Genomic DNA, 18205 nt, shown 5'->3' with positions numbered 1-18205 from the left:
GTGTTAACATACTCAATGGTCGCGCTATCGCAGCAAAGTTCTCGATAAAAGCGTCTGAACCGCCAGCTACAAAGCTGCAGAAATGACAATAACTGTTTGACCGTAGTTGGTGGCTGAATCAGAGTGATCGCATTAATTTTGTCGGGGTCTGGGCAGAATCCATCGGTAGTGATCACGTGCCCTAGGTATTTCACCTGCCCGGATGCAAAATTGCATTTCTTCCGATTTGCTACCAATTTGAATTCGAGTAGACGCGCCAGCACCCTTCGCAAGTCTGACAAGTGATTTTCGAAGGTGTCGGAAATAATAATAAGATCATCTAGATATGACATAAGGATGATATCATCAAGACCTCGGCGGAATCGATCCATGAACCTTTGAAAGGTCGCGGGAGCATTCCGTAGTCCGAATGGCATCCTTATAAATGATATAAGCCGAAGGGGGTTATAATTCCCGTTTTGTCGCTGTCTTCATGCTTGACAGGTACGAGCCAGTAACCCATACTTAAATCAATGGTTGACATGAAATTTGATCGCTTGGCAGAATGCAAAAGGTCATCAATCCGTGGCAAGATATAACGATCCGGGATAGTGATGGCGAAAGAAGAGAGACTTTGAGGCTTTGAATGCAAATACGATGAGCTTCGAAATCATCTTCTGGGTACATGTTGTACTGCTGTTGGGGCGCGTCAATTAAATGGTACTTCATGTGCGCAAGATCGATAGCGATTCCAGCAGCAGTAAAAAAGTCGACACCAAGTAGTGTTCTGTTATCCAGGTGCTCGGGAATGGCAAGAAATGTGCTTGGTATCAGCCGTTCAGACAGCAAAACACTGGTTTTGTACTCAAGTGCTAAGACGTGATGTTGCTTTCCATCAGCAAGTGCCATCTTGAGTTGCTTTGGGGTGGCATTGAGACCACAGGACAGGAAATATTTATCAAGTTTGTTTCCAGCGATTGTACATCTAGCGCCAGTATCAATAAATGCAGCTCCGACTTTACCATGGACGGTTACCTACATGAAGCATGGCTCTGGGTGCTCGCAATTCACAACCTGCAGCTAACAGTTCGACAGAAACTGATTTAACTCCAGTTGAGGATTGGCAGTTTGGGCATTGGGACTTGACGTACCCTGGATTACCACAGCCATAACACGTGATTTTGTTTTTCGTCTCGATTGGCGGTGTTGGTGTGGTGGGTTTATTTCCTGTTCTTTCGATTTTCGGTGCGACATTAGTGCCTGCATGTTTGACAGCGTTTTTGCGACATTCGGCACGAATGTGTCCAAAATTATGGCAAAACTCACAGCGGGGTCTTTCATTTGCAGGTTTGTTCGGCTCCCTGATCACTTCCATAAAGTTAGCCTCGACTGCACGAGCCTTTTCGGTTAGTTCGGAGAAATTATCGAATTCGTCTCTATGATAAGGTTGTGTAATTTTTGTGCTCAATAATCCATAAACCATTTCCAGCCTGAGTGTCTCGTGCAGTTCTGGTGGAAGTTGAGATAGCAGCGCTCTGGCTGTACTCACAAAGATATCCGTTGGTTGATCATCTTTCTAAGAGTTACTGAATCGTTCGCGGAAAATACGATGTGGAGGTTGATGACGGCCAAAGACATGGCGCAATCCATCAAGCGCATCTTTCCAGGTGTGAAATTGACCTTTTGCCCCTTGATACCACGTAGCCGCCAGTTTATATCAAGCAGCATGGGTAGTCCTTTCAAGGTGGGTTTATGCTAAAACTTTAACGCTTTAATTTAAATTAAATTTAAATTTAATTTAATTTTCAGTACCTTAGCAGTTTATGCAAAACTTTAATTTAATTTAACATACGTATTTACGCATGCGCACTTTTGCTTTTGAATTGTTTTATTTACTTTTGTGTTTACCTTCTCCTAACCTAACTTTATGTACGTCTAGATTTATTAAACAAGTATATTTTTCTACTAAGGTAATCAAAGCAACGTCGTCCATTTTTAGAATGTTCTAAACTGAAATCAATAAACATAAACAAAAACGGCAAACAGCTGGTTGCACTTGCGCCTGCGCACTTGCGTTTTCATGTAACTTTAATTTAATAAGTTAAAAGTTGGCCAACTTTTAAAGTTTTAAAGTTAAATTAAATTAAATTAAATGTTGCATAAACCACACTAATTGCATACACCGATTGAACTTTCTTTAAATTAAATTTAAATTAAAGCATTAAAGTTTTAGCATAAACCCACCTTCTCAGAGCGTTTCCATCCGTAACATTAAGGCACTCTTTGTAGACAGTTACTGCGTCTATAAAGGCTCTGACATCCTCTCCTTCATCTCCGGAAAAGCGGGAATTGCATCTCGAAAAGTTTCCAGAGAGTTGCACGGGTTGAGATTGGTCAGTATGATCTCCAGGTCTAGTCGGAGTAATGGGAGCTACAAGACTTGAGATTAATGTTTGTAATTGTTCGACGGTGAGGCCAATCACCGGGTTTTGTGCCGGTGTGCTTGGAGTAATATCCGACAGTGGTTCAGACATGTTTACTGTTGTAAAGGCGACGAAGGCGTCTTTGGATTGTTTACTACTCCCTATAGTCGAGGAACTCCTAGTGGTTACTGTGTTGTGGGTTGCTTACCTTGTAACCCCCGCGAGCGCGTCACTCGATCTCCCCTGGTCGTGGCTCTGCTCGAGCTGTCTCCGTCTGGCGCATGCGCACTGTTACACCATATACCACAGTTACAGCAGCCGTACGATTTCGTGATCGGAGGTTGTAAGGTAGTACACGAGGCAGATCTTCTTCGTCTGTCGCGATTATTTTCTCGTATAAGCGAAGAAAATTTCGATTGCACAACAAAACACTGATTTCTTTTGCTGCTAAGTTGGGCGCCAATATAAGGAACGTCAGGTGAAGGAGGTTTACTTCATTATTTGATTCCGTGGATTTACTCAAAGAAATCAGTTTTTTATCCAAATTACAAAATTATGTGACAAACCAGAAAAATATAACAACTCAATTGTATCACTAAGCAACCTAGATAAAAAGTAAAATCTAGAAACGTTTGCGTGTTATATTTGTAATTAATTAACTGTAAATAAATAAATCACGTAAGTAATTAAATTTACTCTGTTACATACTGGTGTCAGGTATGGGCGTTGGGTGATAAATATGTCATTCAACGATTTAAGTGAACTGTTAGTGAAAGTTTATGCCAGTATAGAGACTAGTGACAAGATTTACGTTGGAAGGAATGGAGCAACTGCTGCAATTATTGCAAGAATTGAAAGCCGTTCAAGATGAAATGAAAGCCAGTATGTAACGGGAGAGAGCTTAGGCGTCGGCCGCTAACATTTTTTCGGAAATCAGATTTCATTCAGTGTAGGGAAATTTATACGTTTGCCGCATGATTTGCGTACGATTCCAGAACACCAATACCAAATTGTGTCACTGTATAGAGATACACATTTGCAGCACGTGTATTACGCCCTGTTAAAGAACCGAACGCACAAATCAAGAGAAACTTTGCAAAAACTCGAAGCCGATATAGCCCGGTTGATAAGATCGGCGTATCCCACGTCTCCCGAAAGCTTAATAGAACACCTGGCGGTGCAGACGTTCATCGATGGTGTTAGCGACGGGGAAACGCAACGAGCTGAGAAACTTGCGCGACATGAGAATTTGGCAAAGGCTTTGGCGCATGTCCTGGAGTTTGATCCTGTGAAGGAAACGTCTCGTGGTACCTAATTAATGCTCGCGTGCACACCATTGGTACAGAAAAAAAGAACGAGAATCCAGAAGAGATAGTGAACAGATCGATGCAGTTTTAAAACAGTTGGAGCAGCAACGGACAAAGACGATGATGGACTGTGATCAGCAGGGGCTGATAAAACGGACATATTAGAAGAAACTGGCCCAACAAAACAGCGACCAATAACCAGGAAAACTAGTACGGCTCGATGGGAAGGGGCGTCCTTGGAGAAAACGTGTACGATGCTGTTGCATACAGGTGCAACGAAGACCATTGTAAGACCTGGCCTACACTGGAACAAAACGCTACAACCGTCAAAACTGAGGCTGAAGACTCAGGAAAGGTACGCATCAAGTTTTGGTAGCACACATCGTCGATGAGGTGACTTTGGGAATGGACTTGAGAAAATTCCGGTTTACGATGGATGGAGAATGGAGTACTTCGAGTGGAGAATGAAGAAGTTCCTATATTCACAGTGAAGGAGACGAGCTGCTACGTGTAACGCTGGTGGAGGATGTCACACTGCCGGAGTGTTGCAGAAAGTTGTGATGGCTCGCACGGATGAAAATCACCGGGAAAACTGCTTAGGGTGTGATGGAACGCAATTATACCAATATGGGTCGAGGCATCTTGATTGGCAAACTGCTAGTTAATGATAAACAACTAACGCCTGTTCGACTGATGAATTTGAATACATTCCCAACCAAGTTGAAGAGGGGCACAAAAATTGGGACGTGTGCCCCAGTAGCTGCAGTAGTGCGCTGCATGGATACAGCCAGGAATGATGACACTTTGGAGTGCCCAGATAGGCTTGACATCAAGCCAAACCCCTAAAGAGAAGCGGACTTCGTGTTGGATACTGACGCTAGCAATGTTGGAATAGGTGCTGTACTGTCCCAAATGCAGGATGGGAGGAGAGAGGCATCGCGGATATTTCAGTAAAATATCTTTTCTAAACCGGAACGCAATTACTGTGTCACCCAAGGGGACTACTAACCGTCATTAAGTCAATCGAACATCTCCATAGACCTTAAGTATCTGCTGTACGGACATAAATTTCTCGTAAGGGCCGACATGCTGCATTGCGATGGTTATTGCAATTTAAAAGTCCAGAAGACCAAGTGGCTAGATGGTTGGAAAGACTGCAAGCGAGGTACCTACGACTTTGTGACAGAACACGGCGCAGGGCGAAACCATTCGCGTAATGCAGATACCTTATCCAGAAGATCATGTGGGAATCGTACGGTTAGAAGATGGTTTTCTGAAGAGAGTTGTAGAAAATGATGATGGCCAACCACAACTGTGCAGCCAGTGATACCGGAGAGCAAGAAATCTGAAGTACTAAGACAGATGTACGATGGTGTATATCATCTAGAAGTGACGCAAACCAGCGTTAAGGTGCGAGCGCGATTCTACTGGATAAACCGCAAACAAGATGCGCAGAAAATGTGAAGTCTGTGCCACAAGCAACGGACCAGTAAGCAAGAAGAAAGCACGGATGAGGCAATATAACGTGGGTAGTCTGTTTGAAAGAATACCTAGCTATTAATATCTCAGGCCCTTACCCAGAGACATCCTCTGGAAACAAATACATCTTGGTAGCCATGCATGGACTATTTCAGCAAATGGACTGAAACGTATGCTCTACCAAATCAAGAAGCGACAACTGCGGCAGGCGTTCCGGTTTTTTAGCAGATTTGGGGTACCCTTGGAACTACACTCTGACCAGGGCGGAATTTTTGAGTTGCCGTTATTCCAAAACCTGCGTCAACTATTGGTAATTCGCAAGAACAAAACCTCCGCTTTAAACCTACAGTCAGACGGAATAGTAGAATGCATGAATAGGGACAATGGGAAAGTACCTACTTGTCAAAGGTTGTGTCCGATCACCCGCGGGGTTGGGATAAATATCTGCATTTGTTCCTGATGGAGAACCGTTCTGCAGCACAAGAAGCTATAGGAGAGCCCAGCCCCGTGTTGTTTGGCAGGGAACTCTGGTTGTCGTGTGATTTGAAATTTGGTACAAGACCCGGTCAAGAAGAAACCGTGGAGACAGAGTTTGTGGAAAACCTGCGTCAGAAATTGGGTGCAAACCATGGTAAGGTTCGTCACAATATGCAGAGATGGCTAGCGATAGTATGAAAGCATGCCGTACGGCGTGAAGGCCCACGCTTGTGGTTATCAACCCAGAGATCTGGTTTGATTGCATCGTCGCAGAGACGGCGCGGGCTATCCTCGAAATTACATGAGCTTGGGAAGAACCGTATGCAGACGTAAAGCGAATAAACGACTTAATATATCAGATACTGAAACAACCACGAGAAAAACCAGTGGTAGTGCACATAAATCGGTTGGCATCATACGCGGGACAGAACGAGCCCGAGGAACAGGAAGTAGAGAATGTAATGCAAGTGAAACCACAAGGATCCACTTTCGCACAATTTATGGCACATTACTTGGGAACTCGAAGGGCATGTTTTGGTGTTGTCCGTGAGGCACCTAAATATTTGTTTGAAGTCCAGCGCAATACGCTTTAGCCACTGCATAGCCAAGGATGTCAAGATGACCAGGGTGTTGCCGTAGAACTCAAGTTCCGATGTAGGCGCTTAAGAAATATCTACCTTCAAGGACCCCGAGATTGGTTAATCATATTTCTTACAGGAGCAAGGACTACTTATTATTTGGTAACAAAAGACCAGTCCAGGAATAAGTCGAATTATGTAGATTTTTGGAATGCGGTACAACACTTAAAACAAAAGCTAGAACTCGTGGCGTTAAGAAGGTGGCAAATCCGAAGATCGGATACGGTCTTATGAACTGACGCATCGTACCCAACATGCTGGAGGTGATTTTCCAAAGCACTGGAATGGATTTATTTGTCCGCTGTTTCAACCCCACACCGAAACCTCGCAACCGTTTCCTGGACGGTTGATTGTTTCTCCTTCAAGGAGCAAAAAGGTGCCGTCATGCAGGTACAGCCATCAAGACCTCGTTATATAACAGAAGTCGCCTGGAACTGTGTCTTCACTATAACCATCGTCCGTGTTGCGAGACGAAAGTTTTAAGAGGGGGGCAGTGTAGCAAATATTCAAGAATTCCGGTCAGACAATGAAAGAAGCGAGTCATTGGGAAGCATGTAACGTAATCTTTCTACTAAAATGACATGTGAACGTTCTAGTGGGTTCGCGATGGCTCGGGCGTTTGCTATATAAGCGCGACGAGGCTATATTTGGAAGGTTCTATATGGTTACGCTCAAGTGAAATACCGTGCTCGTAAGTGACTTGTGAGTAATAAATAGGTACGTGTCTGTTATAAATTAATCCATTCTGTTATAAATTCATTAATTAACTGTAAATAAATATATCACACAATTAAATTTACTTTTCAATATTCAAAATTACTAAATTGTAACAAAATCTTGAAATATTACCGTCCAATTCATGTGTTAACACTTTAAACTAAGATTTTGATTTCATAAAAATATCAAACCTCAAAACCAAGAAGCTCTTTTGTGGAAACTGTATTGGAAGGTACTAAAGCAGGCCATTAAACAGAAAACTGTTAAATCTAATGTATTTAAATTTTTACAAAATGTTCAGGTATAATTTAAACTATTTCTTGTAAAATAAAACAAATTAGGTTCATTCATACTAAAACTAAGACAAAAATGGACATCCTGACTAGGTAGTATATTATATTACCACACTATAATTTACAAGTCTCGATAGTTATGTCTTAAATACTCCCTTATAGCTTGATAGAGTATGATTCCATTATTGCCATCGTCATCTAAAGCATTTGGTACTAACTCTGTGATCTGCGCTATGTGTTCTTCTCTTAAAACAACTTCACAATGGTATTACCACATGATTTGCTGTTTCTATACACACGAGCGGCCCCATGTTGTCTACTCCATAGTCTTCCCCATTTAATATATAGTTCGGGTCTTCCAATGCATTGAAATGTTCACCGGTTAGCATTGCAGCATTCCATAAATAGAAAGGCGATCTGGAGTGCATTGTGGACAAACCATGATAGTTCCATTGTTGAACAAACTGTTTTAAACTTTGCCGTATGTTTCTTTACGTGGTATTTGTTAGGTAAAGAATAATACTTCGTTTAAGACTCGGTTTATTTGCTTCTACAAAACGCTACTTCCATTGTGCATCTAACCACTAGTTCTCGACATTGTTGCCAACTTAACTCTAACTAACTTAAACCTATACAAGGTACTCCAACATCCCCTTTGTTACAGATCTAGCTTCACAGGCGCTTTAACAATTCTTCCGCTTTTAGTAACTATATCCCCTGGAGCTAACTCTGACTTATTTTCTATTACATTATTATTTTCGTTCTCAATATCTATATATACTTTAGTAGGCTCTGGTCTTATATCATTCCTAACTACATCCTGCTCACTTCCCTCTTTTCTCATAGTAAATGATGGACAATTGCGTTTGTAATTAATTTTAATGAATTTTCTGTTCCTTATCAACATAGCGCCATTCTCCATTTTTACTTTGTATGTCCTATTTCTAAGTATACTAACTACCCTGCCTGGTGTCCATACAGTGTTTGGTTTTATTTGTACCATTACATGCATTCCTATGTCTAATTCTGGTAATTTCTTAGCTCTTTTGTCATAGTAATGCTGACTAGTAACTTGCCTCTCATTTAAAAATTTATTATACTGATTTTGTTTAATTACTTTCGGTAAAAGATTTTGATTTGTGATAGGTAAGATTGATCTTAATTTTCTAGACATTAATATTTCCGCTGGTGAATAATCATTGTCAATTTTTTGATTTCGGTATGTCAACAATGCCATTTGTAAATCTTTATTATCTTCAATGATCTTTTTAAACATTTTTTTAGCAGTTTGTACATTCCTTTCGGCCATTCCATTGGATTGTGCATTTGTAGGTGACGTTAAGATATGATTAAATTCCCAATTCTTTGCAAAAACTTTAAATTCATATGATGAAAATTGTGGACCCCCATCAGTTACCAATGTTAATGGAATCCCATGTCGAGCAAACATAGTTTTCAATAACTCAATTATTTTGTTACTAGTTGTGTTTATACCTAATTTCTCTATTTCCAAATATTTTGAATAATAATAATCTATTACTAATAAATACTTTTGCCCTCTAATTTCAAATAAATCACACCCTACCTTATTCCATGGTATTCTGGGAATTTCGTGACTCTGCAATGGTTCTTTTATTTGTGAGTTGGAATATTTCATACAAATTTCACAGTTTATTATCGTTTGCTTTATGTCATTATTCATGGTAGGCCAAAATATTGACTCTGAAGCTATCTTTAAGCATTTTTGAATACCTGAGTGATTGTAATTGAATATTAGTTTTAACAATTTTTTCTTTAGGGACTTTTATATACTCTAACATTCCTATGGGTATAATATTTGCCATTGCTCCTGTATCTATTTTGAATTCTACCACATATCCTTTTAGTTCTAATTTAGTTACCCATTCTAATTTCCTATTGTTAGTATTGCTTACACTGCCCACAAATAAATATTTACAAGTTTGTTCATTTTCATTACTCTCAATCGTGCTCTTAATACTATCTACACTCTGCATTTGCCTAGTTTTCTTATTTGCATTTTTATTTTTGTAACACACAGATTCAAAATGGTTTGCTATTTTACAGAAATGACATTTTTTCCCAAAAGCCATGCATTTGTTAATTTGATGTGACTGCCCACATTTATTACAGTCATTTATTGTTTTTGGCACATACCTGTCCTTCACTCTGCTTCGGTTTACTTCATTTATTTCTGCTGTTGCAGCTCCTGCCCCGACTGAACTTCCCATAATTTCGCTACGTAGTTTAGATGATTCGATAACTCGACACAGCTCCACCGCCTTGTCTAATTCAAGATTATCCTCCTGGAGTAGCTTTTCTCGAACATGGACGTTTCTAATCCCGCATATAATCATGGTAACAGTTAGACTGTCCTGTAGTTGATCTAATTTACATTTCCCGGCCTGCGTCTTCAACTCCGTTACGAAATTTTCTGTTGTCTGTCCTTCCAGCTGCTTCAACGAAAAGAATTTGTATCTCTCGTACGAAATATTTTGCTTCCCTTCGAAGTGTGATTGAAATTTCTCCAGTAATACCTTGATTTTGTCTTTCTCGTTGTCGGCAAATTGGAACGTTGTATAAATTTTGAACCCATCTTCACCTATATAGTGTAGAAGTTGTGCACACTGTGTTTTTTCGTCCTTTTTATTAATTTCGGCTGCAATTAGGTAATTTTCGAATCGTGCCCTCCATATGATCCAATTTTCTGCTGTATTTCCCGTAATTTTTAATGGTGCCACGCCTCTCCTGTCGCCATCACCCATTTTGTAATTTATGCCTTAACGCTTGCAATTGAAATTCCTGAAATTGACGTCTTCTTCTTCGTAATCTTATTTAATACAGACCCCTTGCTAGTGATGTACCGACTGCGCCATGTTTCTTTACGTGGTATTTGTTAGGTAAAGAATAATACTTCGTTTTAGACTCGGTTTATTTGCTTCTACAAAACGCTACTTCCATTGTGTGTCTAACCACTAGTTCTCAACATTGTTGCTAACTTAACTCTAACTAACTTAAACCTATACAAGGTACTCCAAAACACAGTAGATACGTATGTGTTATTTTTTAACTTTGGAGTAAACTATTGAAAACTTTGGCCACATGCATATCTAATATGTGAGGACCCTTATATTCCGTGAAAATGGGAAATGTGCCTATAGTGGGTAGAATTTAGAAAAATGCTAACTTTGGGAATTTTCTCCGTAGTTGTCGAAAAGCAGGACTTAAATGTCCGACAATCTGCGGGAATTGTAAATCCCAGACGACCCCCAACGCTCCATTTGAGGAAGAAGTATTCACCAGCACCCCTCATCCATTGGAGAAAGAAGAGGAGGGACTCAGTAAGGAATTGATGGGGGGGAGATGGAAGACAATCCAGAAGATGATGAGGTTGGGCAAGATGATGTCCAACCACATCAAAGAGGCCGAGAAAGTTTTAACATTTATTAGGACATTCCAAAATGTTTTTGGAATTTATCATATAAGTATGGTTAAAATGGTCAAATTTTCAAATTTGAGCATTCTTTGAACTCGCCATTGAATTTTTTACGACTTTGACTACAAGAATCTTTTAATAGGACTGCTTAATACTCATGGAGCCACTAGTAGAGAATAACACTTTGTTCTTCAAGGGCCCATTTGATTGAGGTCCGTGTGTAACGCTTAGAATTGAAGAACCCGTCTACCATAGAATGCCCTCTTTCCATTCTTTGGGCAGATATATTGTGCCAAGAGTTCTCAGAACAAAGAGGTCTTTGCTAACATTCGAAAGTGAGATACCTATTTCTGAGATGGTCTTTGACAGGGACTTGGCATTTGTTAGAAAGCACATAATACTTATTGATATATTGCACTTTTTAAAGACGTAAGGTGACCCAAGAGGTCTTCCCCGAAGTCGACCAGTTTTCGGTCTTGACACAATACTCTGCACAAAAGTTGGTAGATATTCAGGTGTCGAATAGATCCTTCATCGATGATTTCAGTAACAGTGTCTCCTTGTGTTTCTACATCCCGATTCACGCGCATATTATTGACATAAAGACTTTAATGCTATCGAATCTGGTTTATCAGTTCCAAAAATATAGGTTCATGTCCAAAAATGTATCTTAGTACGACCCCCCTTCACCCAACAATGCATATTATTTTATTATTAAATCTTAAGAGTTGATTCAGCCCAGCAGCACACGGCCGCCCTCGTGGATCTGGTTTGCGTTCTGCCATTAAGTTTTATTTCTCGAAACCATGTTATTAATATGTTCTCCAAGAAAGGGGAGATGCATGAGATAGCATCCACAGTTCTTCGGCCATGCTTAAAAAGGAAAAAAAAGCAATAACCAATGCTCATAATAATTTGCCTTCATAAGAGTCGGAAATAGGTATGTGTAGGTGGATATTCTTCCCTGTGCGGAGCAGTTGAAATAGGAAAATGTTTAAAACTCTCTTTCCGTGGCCTTAAATGCGAAATCTTTGTAAAAATGGTAGATATGGCTAAAAAGTTGTAGCTGAGCACATTGGTTCTATTTTGCTTTACGGCTTGATGAAACCAATGGTGGCAACTGTAAATTGGGCGCTACTCTTCTTATTGAAGATTACTTGTCGTGATGGCTGTATACAATAAAGTTGAAAAACTTATTAACGTCTTCATACGGATCGCAAAAACGACATTCATTGCCAGATCTTAAACTAGTGGCAAAATTACATAGTAACGGCTGTCTTTTAAATGGCAAAGCTCTTACCTGTAGCATATCCACAAATAACAGTTACCTTACTTTGTAAAATGAGCAATGTCATTTTAGTTATTTGGTTTCGCGAAATAGTCTTGTTGAATATTATTCGGCACCAATTATTGTTGGCTAAATGTTCTTCTGGTTTAGTTCAAATTTAACGCTTTCTGACAACTTCACTCATGGCAATCATTTAACAAATGTCATTTGCCAAAGTTGCCAAGCAACACACTTATATGTCAGTTTTAACTTCAAAATTTTCTCTGTTGTAATTTAACATTCGACAAAACATTTTCCGAATTACATATCTGTAATTCCAAAAGAGAAATAAAAAGTGTAAGAACTATGAGCGTTTCAGCAACAGAAAATGGCCGTACCTTGCTTGAAAAGCTATGAACTGCGAACACCAATTTGGACGTGATATTTCACTTTTCGAATTTTTGTACATTTCTCTGAAAGATCGACGTGATGAATGTCAGTATTTCGCCGACCATTTTACGTCTCCTTGGAAAATAAAGTGGTAACCATAGACAAACTTTGTTAGTTGCATAGGAAATTTGTGAAACTACGTAGTCGTCTGGGCGTTACTAACGTATCAAACAAGATTGTTTTGTTAACTTCAAAATTTTAGTTTGACCTTTCAGAGAATTTTATTCCGAAATTATGGCATGTAGAAGACGTAGACGTAGAGAGAAGGGCACAAACGTAATCTGCAAAAGACGAAAAAACTCCCGCTTTTCGAAAAATCCCTTTTTAAATTTCTTACAAGAGCTGCGTAAGAAATACCCCACGTGGCTTTCATGCAAGCTGACGCTCGAAGGAGCTCGCCGGTGGTGCAACATGAGTGAATTTCGCAGAAGAAAGTACCAGTGCAGAGCAGCACAGGCCGGAAGGGCTGCTAAGCCCTTTCGAACTAAGTGTAAACCTGGGCGAAGGAAGCTCAGATGTAAGCTGCAGAAAAGACGGCGCACGTGCAAACGTAAAGTAAAGAGGCGTACTTGTAAAAGGAAAAGAAGGAGTTGCAGACGACGTTGTTCGAGAAGGAAGAAGAGAGTGTGCAGAAGGAAAAGTAGTTGCCCCTCGAGTTGCCCTAAGGCTCAGACATCGGTCGTATCGCAAATAGCTGAAGCTAATAGCGACTCTATAATAATGATGGATTATCATCACGTCTAAAAATTTTACTTATGTGCTAATTATACCTGTATAGATGTTTTTTTTATATTATACAAAACCTTTACAGTTTTTATTTGGTATTTGAACACAGCAAAAATTGTAACATTGAACAACTTGACTCTAACATCAACAAGGATTGAAACATTTTGGTAGCGATAAACGACGGAATAATGAACAAAGGGGGAAGCATCGAGGATCCGGTAAGCGGACCTGGCAGAGACTCCTTAGGGCACTGCAACATGGGTCACTAAACCAGCTTCCAGGGGATTTGTTTTCTATGAACAGGTTTTGGAGTCCATGACAAAGGTAATACTTGCTGTTCCAGCGGGAAAGTTCTTTAGCACGTTACTTTGATGTTTCTTCTCCCTCTCCGGAGTTGTAAAAGTGTTTAGATCTACGCTGTTGACAGCGGTAAACCTTGAGCATTTGTAGAGGAGCGGCGGTTGATCTACTCTATGATGCAGCGGTAGTATATAAAAGTTGGAGCAGATTAGATTTTTACGCTGATGCACATCCTTTTGTACACCTCGGTACCTCGTTTCAAAGTGCTGTAGAAGTGTTGAGCTCTTTGTAGGCTGTTTACCTCCTTGGGAATGTGCAGACTTCAGCGCCGGTGTACCTATATTAAAAACTACTTTTGATGAGCGGTTGGTTACGTAGAGTCGGCGGTGGTTATGTGTCCATTTCGTAACCGATGTTAACGGAGGGCTGGTCGTTTCCCTGAATCTTCTTGTATGGTACTTGACATGTGCGTGTGCGGGTCTTGTTGCCGAATTTGAAATGATACCAGCACGGATAGTAAACTATTACCACAACGTTTTACATGTTTTCTTATGTTTCGAATAGATAAGAAATGGTGTTTCTTACCTGGATGAAATTTTTTTATATGCGCTCTCAAGTTATAGCGTTCGCCAAATAATTTGTTGCAAAGTTTGCAAATATTAGTACTGTTCATTTTTAAATATAATAAAAACCCAAATCGTACAAAACACAAATACGGAAAACTATTAGGCTAGGGTTAAGGTAACTGTTGAAATTGTAAGCAAAATAATGTATGTACGCATGCGCGCAATGTGAAAGCCAAAGTGGAATCCTTGGCGCTCGCCGCCAGTCTAGTCAACCGCCAGTTCGAATTTCAATTTATAGGTTATGATTTTTTCCCGAGTACCTACATCGCGTGTATTTTATTGAGTTTCATCTTTCATATTTTGTTGATAATTGGAATTAAGTTTCTGTTTATTATGGATGCATCATCAGATTCTGATCAATATGAAGTTATGAATAGTAGTAGCAGCTCTAGCTCTACAGATTCAGATGAAGAATTACTTTTAGAGCTAAATCGTAGAGTCAGGCGCGAACGTACATTTCGAGAAAGACCAGATAATTTTACAAAGTGGTCTGACCAGGAATTTACGATGAGATTTCGTTTGCAAAAGGAATCTGTTCTTTTTTTATTAGAATTAATCGAGGGCCAGTTGGCAACTATAAGTAATAGGTAAGTGCAAACTTCAAATTAATCACTGTTTACAATATTTCTGTGTGTATTTCCAATAGGAATAAGGCGATTACACCTATGAACCAGCTGTTATTAACATTACGCCTGTATGCTACAGGGAATATGCTCATAGCTGTTGGAGATTTTAGTGGGGTCCACAAATCCACGGCTTGCCGGATTGTAAAAAAAGTTACAGCTGCTATTTGTACTTTATCTGAAAACTACATTCGTATGCCTAATACTGAAGAGGAAATAAGAAATCATCAATTGGCATTTTACAACATTGCCAGATTTCCTCGTACAATAGGAGCCATCGATTGCACCCATGTCCGCATACAATCCCCAGGTAATTAATAAATTATGCCAATTTATCTAATTCGTAACTTCAAATATATAAAATTTGTAGGAGGCCACAATGCAGAGTACTTTCGTAATCGAAAGGGATACTTTTCTTTAATTGTACAAGTTGTTGGGGATGCATCTCTTCGAGTGCTGGATATAGTAGTGAGATGGCCTGGATCTACACATGACCAAACCATATTCAACAACTCTAGGATTCATGCCCGCTTAGAGAATGGTGAATTCAATAACAGCATAATCTTAGGAGATTCTGGTTATGCCATACAGAAGTATTTAATAACACCATTACTGCATCCAAATAATGATGCTGAACAATTATTTAACGAGGCCCAGATCCGTACAAGAAATCCAATTGAAAGGCTATTTGGAGTGTTGAAACGTCGTTTTCCCATACTAAGCATAGGGATACGTATCAAGCTACAAACAGCACAACAAAGTATTATTGCATGTGCCACTTTACATAACCTAGCAAGAGCTAGAAATGACGGGGAACCATTGGTTGATCCTGATGTTATTGTACCAGTGATTGATGATCAACCACAGAACCATGTGGAAGCAGAAAACCGTAACTTTTATAGACAACCATTTATTAACTATTTTTCTACATTATAAAACTTAATATTACATTAAATTAAAGAGTAAAGTTTTTATACAATGCTATTTGTTTCTTTTAGCTTTTTAATTTGTAAGGATAGCAACTCATTTTGTAATCTTAAATTTTCCTTTTTTAATTTATGAGTGTCTAAAATCTCTTTGTTTAGTTCTGCCTTTTCTCTAATCTCTTGAGTTAATAAATCTTTTTTTAATTTATTCAACTCAATTTTGGAATTGGTTATTTCATTTAACACCTTAGATGATGTAAGTGCTGTAATTTTTATGTAGTCATTAATACTGCTAAATTATGTACATACTAACCATTCTTATTTGTTGTATCACCTTTTTTCTCTCTCAGCAATTTATGTTTTTTTGTCCGCAACATAGTTGGTGTGTAGGTACTCCAATCTGTGACATACAACATAATAAATGTTAATGTGTTAAGGTACACTTACCGTTTGCTGGTGTACTTGCCACACTTTCTTCTACACAAGGTTCTACATATACCACCTCTATGCCTTCAACATCTTGCATTTTATCATCAAGAGGTTGTGTGAAATGTTGGTCGTCATCACCTGCCTCTGCCACAGACTTAGATGTCTCTTCAAAGTTGCTTGTTTCAGAAGTACTTAAACTACCTATAAGCACGTCACATTAATACTAAACAAGTGTAACTGTTATGCTTACAAAAATCGCTATCACCAACAGGTGGTTCAATGCCTTCCATAGAAAGGGTTGTAATAGCCCGTATTTTTTCAAAAATATGTTTTAAAATATCACTGATGACATTTTCAATAACACCCCCACCTGTTCTATAAATATCTTGCCTCTGCTTTGCAAAGTATCGCCTTGCATCCTTTTTCAAATTGTCGTACTTGGTACGTAGTTGCTCAGGTGTCTTCTTCTCCATGACGCTTGCATGTTTTATACAACGCCTGCGTTTTCCAACCGAAGGTCGAATTGAACCGTCGGTTGTTCAACCTTCGGTTGTAGTAAAGTTTTATACAACCGGCCCTAAAAGTAGCATTAACACGCAAGTCTTTTCAAGTAACAATCAACCAGTTGAAGAATGAGTCTTGACGGTGAATCTTTTATTTTTACCACCCGCCCATTTTTTTTACAGAAATACATATATTCAAGCGCCTGGAATCCGCATCAAACAAAATCCCGGTGATGTCGGTCTGTCTGTCTATTCTCTAATTTTCGGCTAAACGACTAAACCTGATTGGAATCAAATTTGGTACACATACTCGTACTCTTATAGACATAACAGGAAGAGCTGAAAAGCTTTTGGACAGAAAGCGCATGCGCAGGTGTGCTGGCCATAGCAAATTTGGTAATTTGGCTCAAGCTTTCACTAGATTAGAACTAGATTCAAACCCTGCTCTATTTTTAATACCATGAGTGAAAAAAGCGCATTTCCACTTGCATTCATTTCCCATTTGTAAGGTGTAACTTCTGTTAAAACCGTAAAAATCGGGCCACAATTAATAAAGTAAGCGTTGCATATGTGCAATCCATTTTTGACGTGCTACTTCAGTTTATAAGAAGAACCCTACTCTAAAATTTTAGAAGAATTAGTCTACAAACAACGAATGTGGGTCTGGGCATGCGCAATAGGTAATTATTTTGATTTGCCTTCATTCGAAGTGCCTACATACATTTCATTAAAAAAAATTGGAAATTTTTAATTCGGCATTAGTTTTACCTTTACTGGAGGCGCCTACATACAAATATCTTAACGAATAAGAAAATTGGATTACGCAAATACAAAAGTTATCATGCACAACTGCACCTGGATAGAGACAGACGGGTGGACAGACAGACGGAGATAGACGGGCAGACGGCGATACAAAATTATCAAAAGTGTAAAATTATGGAACACAACAACAAAGTAGCCACAATAGTGCATTTTTGCAAATTTATTTGTAAAAAGTAGCTTTTAATCTCACTTTGGCTGGCTGGCTGGCTGGCAGCAAATGTGGATGCGTAGAAGAACTCTTGTAGAAAGGCAACGGCTGTACGTGTATCTACAAGGCCGTGTAATTTGTCAACCTTAGGGACAGGGCTACATGATGTGAGGTTGGCGACATCTGGGCGTCATTCTAGAGCGTAGTTTACTGACGTGAAGGTTTTTCAGTTTTTTCCGATCTTCTACTACAGTTTTGGTCCGATCCTTTTCAAATTGGTGTCGTTGGAAAGATGTTGTAAACGCGCACAACTCCTGCGTGGCGGAGTTTTGTTTTTTGTCCTAGGGTGCCTTTTACCTTCCGTTGCGAATTTTATCACGCGGTTTAACGTTTCCTAAATCGCTGTATCTCTTTCTCGTGTCGCCAATAGAAGCTCGAGCAATGAGAAGTGCCCCAAAAATTAAGTACTATCTTGTGGAAAGTTTTTAGCGAAATCCACCAAAATGTGGGTGTAATATAAGTATGCACCGAAAAAGGAAATGTGGTAGCCTCCGACAAGATCTAACTGATGGTGAAGTCAAATCTTCAAATGCGAAATGCGGGTGAACGGTAAGTCGG

The 18205-nt window shown here is 39.4% G+C and overlaps 3 protein-coding genes across 3 annotated transcripts; 1 reads left to right on the top strand and 2 right to left on the bottom strand.

Moving 5' to 3' along the window:
- Positions 1-7434: 7434 nt before the first annotated feature.
- LOC116182874 lies at positions 7435-10096 on the bottom strand. Its single transcript, XM_031503433.1, has 2 exons — positions 9447-10096; positions 7435-7558 (listed from the first exon to the last, which is right to left on the bottom strand). The coding sequence occupies exons 1-2, from the start codon at positions 10094-10096 to the stop codon at positions 7435-7437; spliced, it is 774 nt and encodes a 257-aa protein (XP_031359293.1).
- A 4328-nt stretch (positions 10097-14424) lies between these two features.
- LOC116182878 (putative nuclease HARBI1) lies at positions 14425-15748 on the top strand. Its single transcript, XM_031503438.1, has 3 exons — positions 14425-14723; positions 14783-15069; positions 15130-15748. Exons 1-3 carry the CDS (start codon positions 14470-14472, stop codon positions 15693-15695), a joined length of 1107 nt encoding a protein of 368 aa, XP_031359298.1. The 5' UTR covers positions 14425-14469; the 3' UTR covers positions 15696-15748.
- Positions 15700-16592, bottom strand: LOC116182879. Its single transcript, XM_031503439.1, has 4 exons — positions 16365-16592; positions 16133-16315; positions 15999-16085; positions 15700-15948 (listed from the first exon to the last, which is right to left on the bottom strand). The coding sequence occupies exons 1-4, from the start codon at positions 16585-16587 to the stop codon at positions 15731-15733; spliced, it is 711 nt and encodes a 236-aa protein (XP_031359299.1). The 5' UTR covers positions 16588-16592; the 3' UTR covers positions 15700-15730.
- Between the last annotated feature and the right edge of the window lie 1613 nt (positions 16593-18205).

Source organism: Photinus pyralis, unplaced genomic scaffold (assembly GCF_008802855.1).
Source record: "Photinus pyralis isolate 1611_PpyrPB1 unplaced genomic scaffold, Ppyr1.3 Ppyr1.4_unclustered_Scaffold788, whole genome shotgun sequence".
In the NCBI taxonomy this organism is placed as follows: domain Eukaryota; kingdom Metazoa; phylum Arthropoda; class Insecta; order Coleoptera; family Lampyridae; genus Photinus; species Photinus pyralis.
This window is presented reverse-complemented; position numbering and strand designations above follow the sequence as displayed.

What these genes read in the sequence shown, in the direction of transcription:
- LOC116182874 (XM_031503433.1), bottom strand. Translation starts at nt 10,096, where the DNA reads ATGGGTGATGGCGACAGGAGAGGCGTGGCACCATTAAAAATTACGGGA. An exon ending in GACTGTAATAAATGTGGGCA is followed by an intron (nt 7,559 to 9,446) that starts GTCACATCAAAT and finishes AGTTGTTTTAAG; the next exon opens with AGAAGAACACATAGCGCAGA.
- LOC116182878 (XM_031503438.1), top strand. Translation starts at nt 14,470, where the DNA reads ATGGATGCATCATCAGATTCTGATCAATATGAAGTTATGAATAGTAGT. An exon ending in TTGGCAACTATAAGTAATAG is followed by an intron (nt 14,724 to 14,782) that starts GTAAGTGCAAAC and finishes TATTTCCAATAG; the next exon opens with GAATAAGGCGATTACACCTA. An exon ending in TGTCCGCATACAATCCCCAG is followed by an intron (nt 15,070 to 15,129) that starts GTAATTAATAAA and finishes TAAAATTTGTAG; the next exon opens with GAGGCCACAATGCAGAGTAC.
- LOC116182879 (XM_031503439.1), bottom strand. Translation starts at nt 16,587, where the DNA reads ATGGAGAAGAAGACACCTGAGCAACTACGTACCAAGTACGACAATTTG. An exon ending in GGCAAGTACACCAGCAAACG is followed by an intron (nt 16,086 to 16,132) that starts GTAAGTGTACCT and finishes TGTATGTCACAG; the next exon opens with ATTGGAGTACCTACACACCA. An exon ending in TGATACAACAAATAAGAATG is followed by an intron (nt 15,949 to 15,998) that starts GTTAGTATGTAC and finishes TAAAAATTACAG; the next exon opens with CACTTACATCATCTAAGGTG.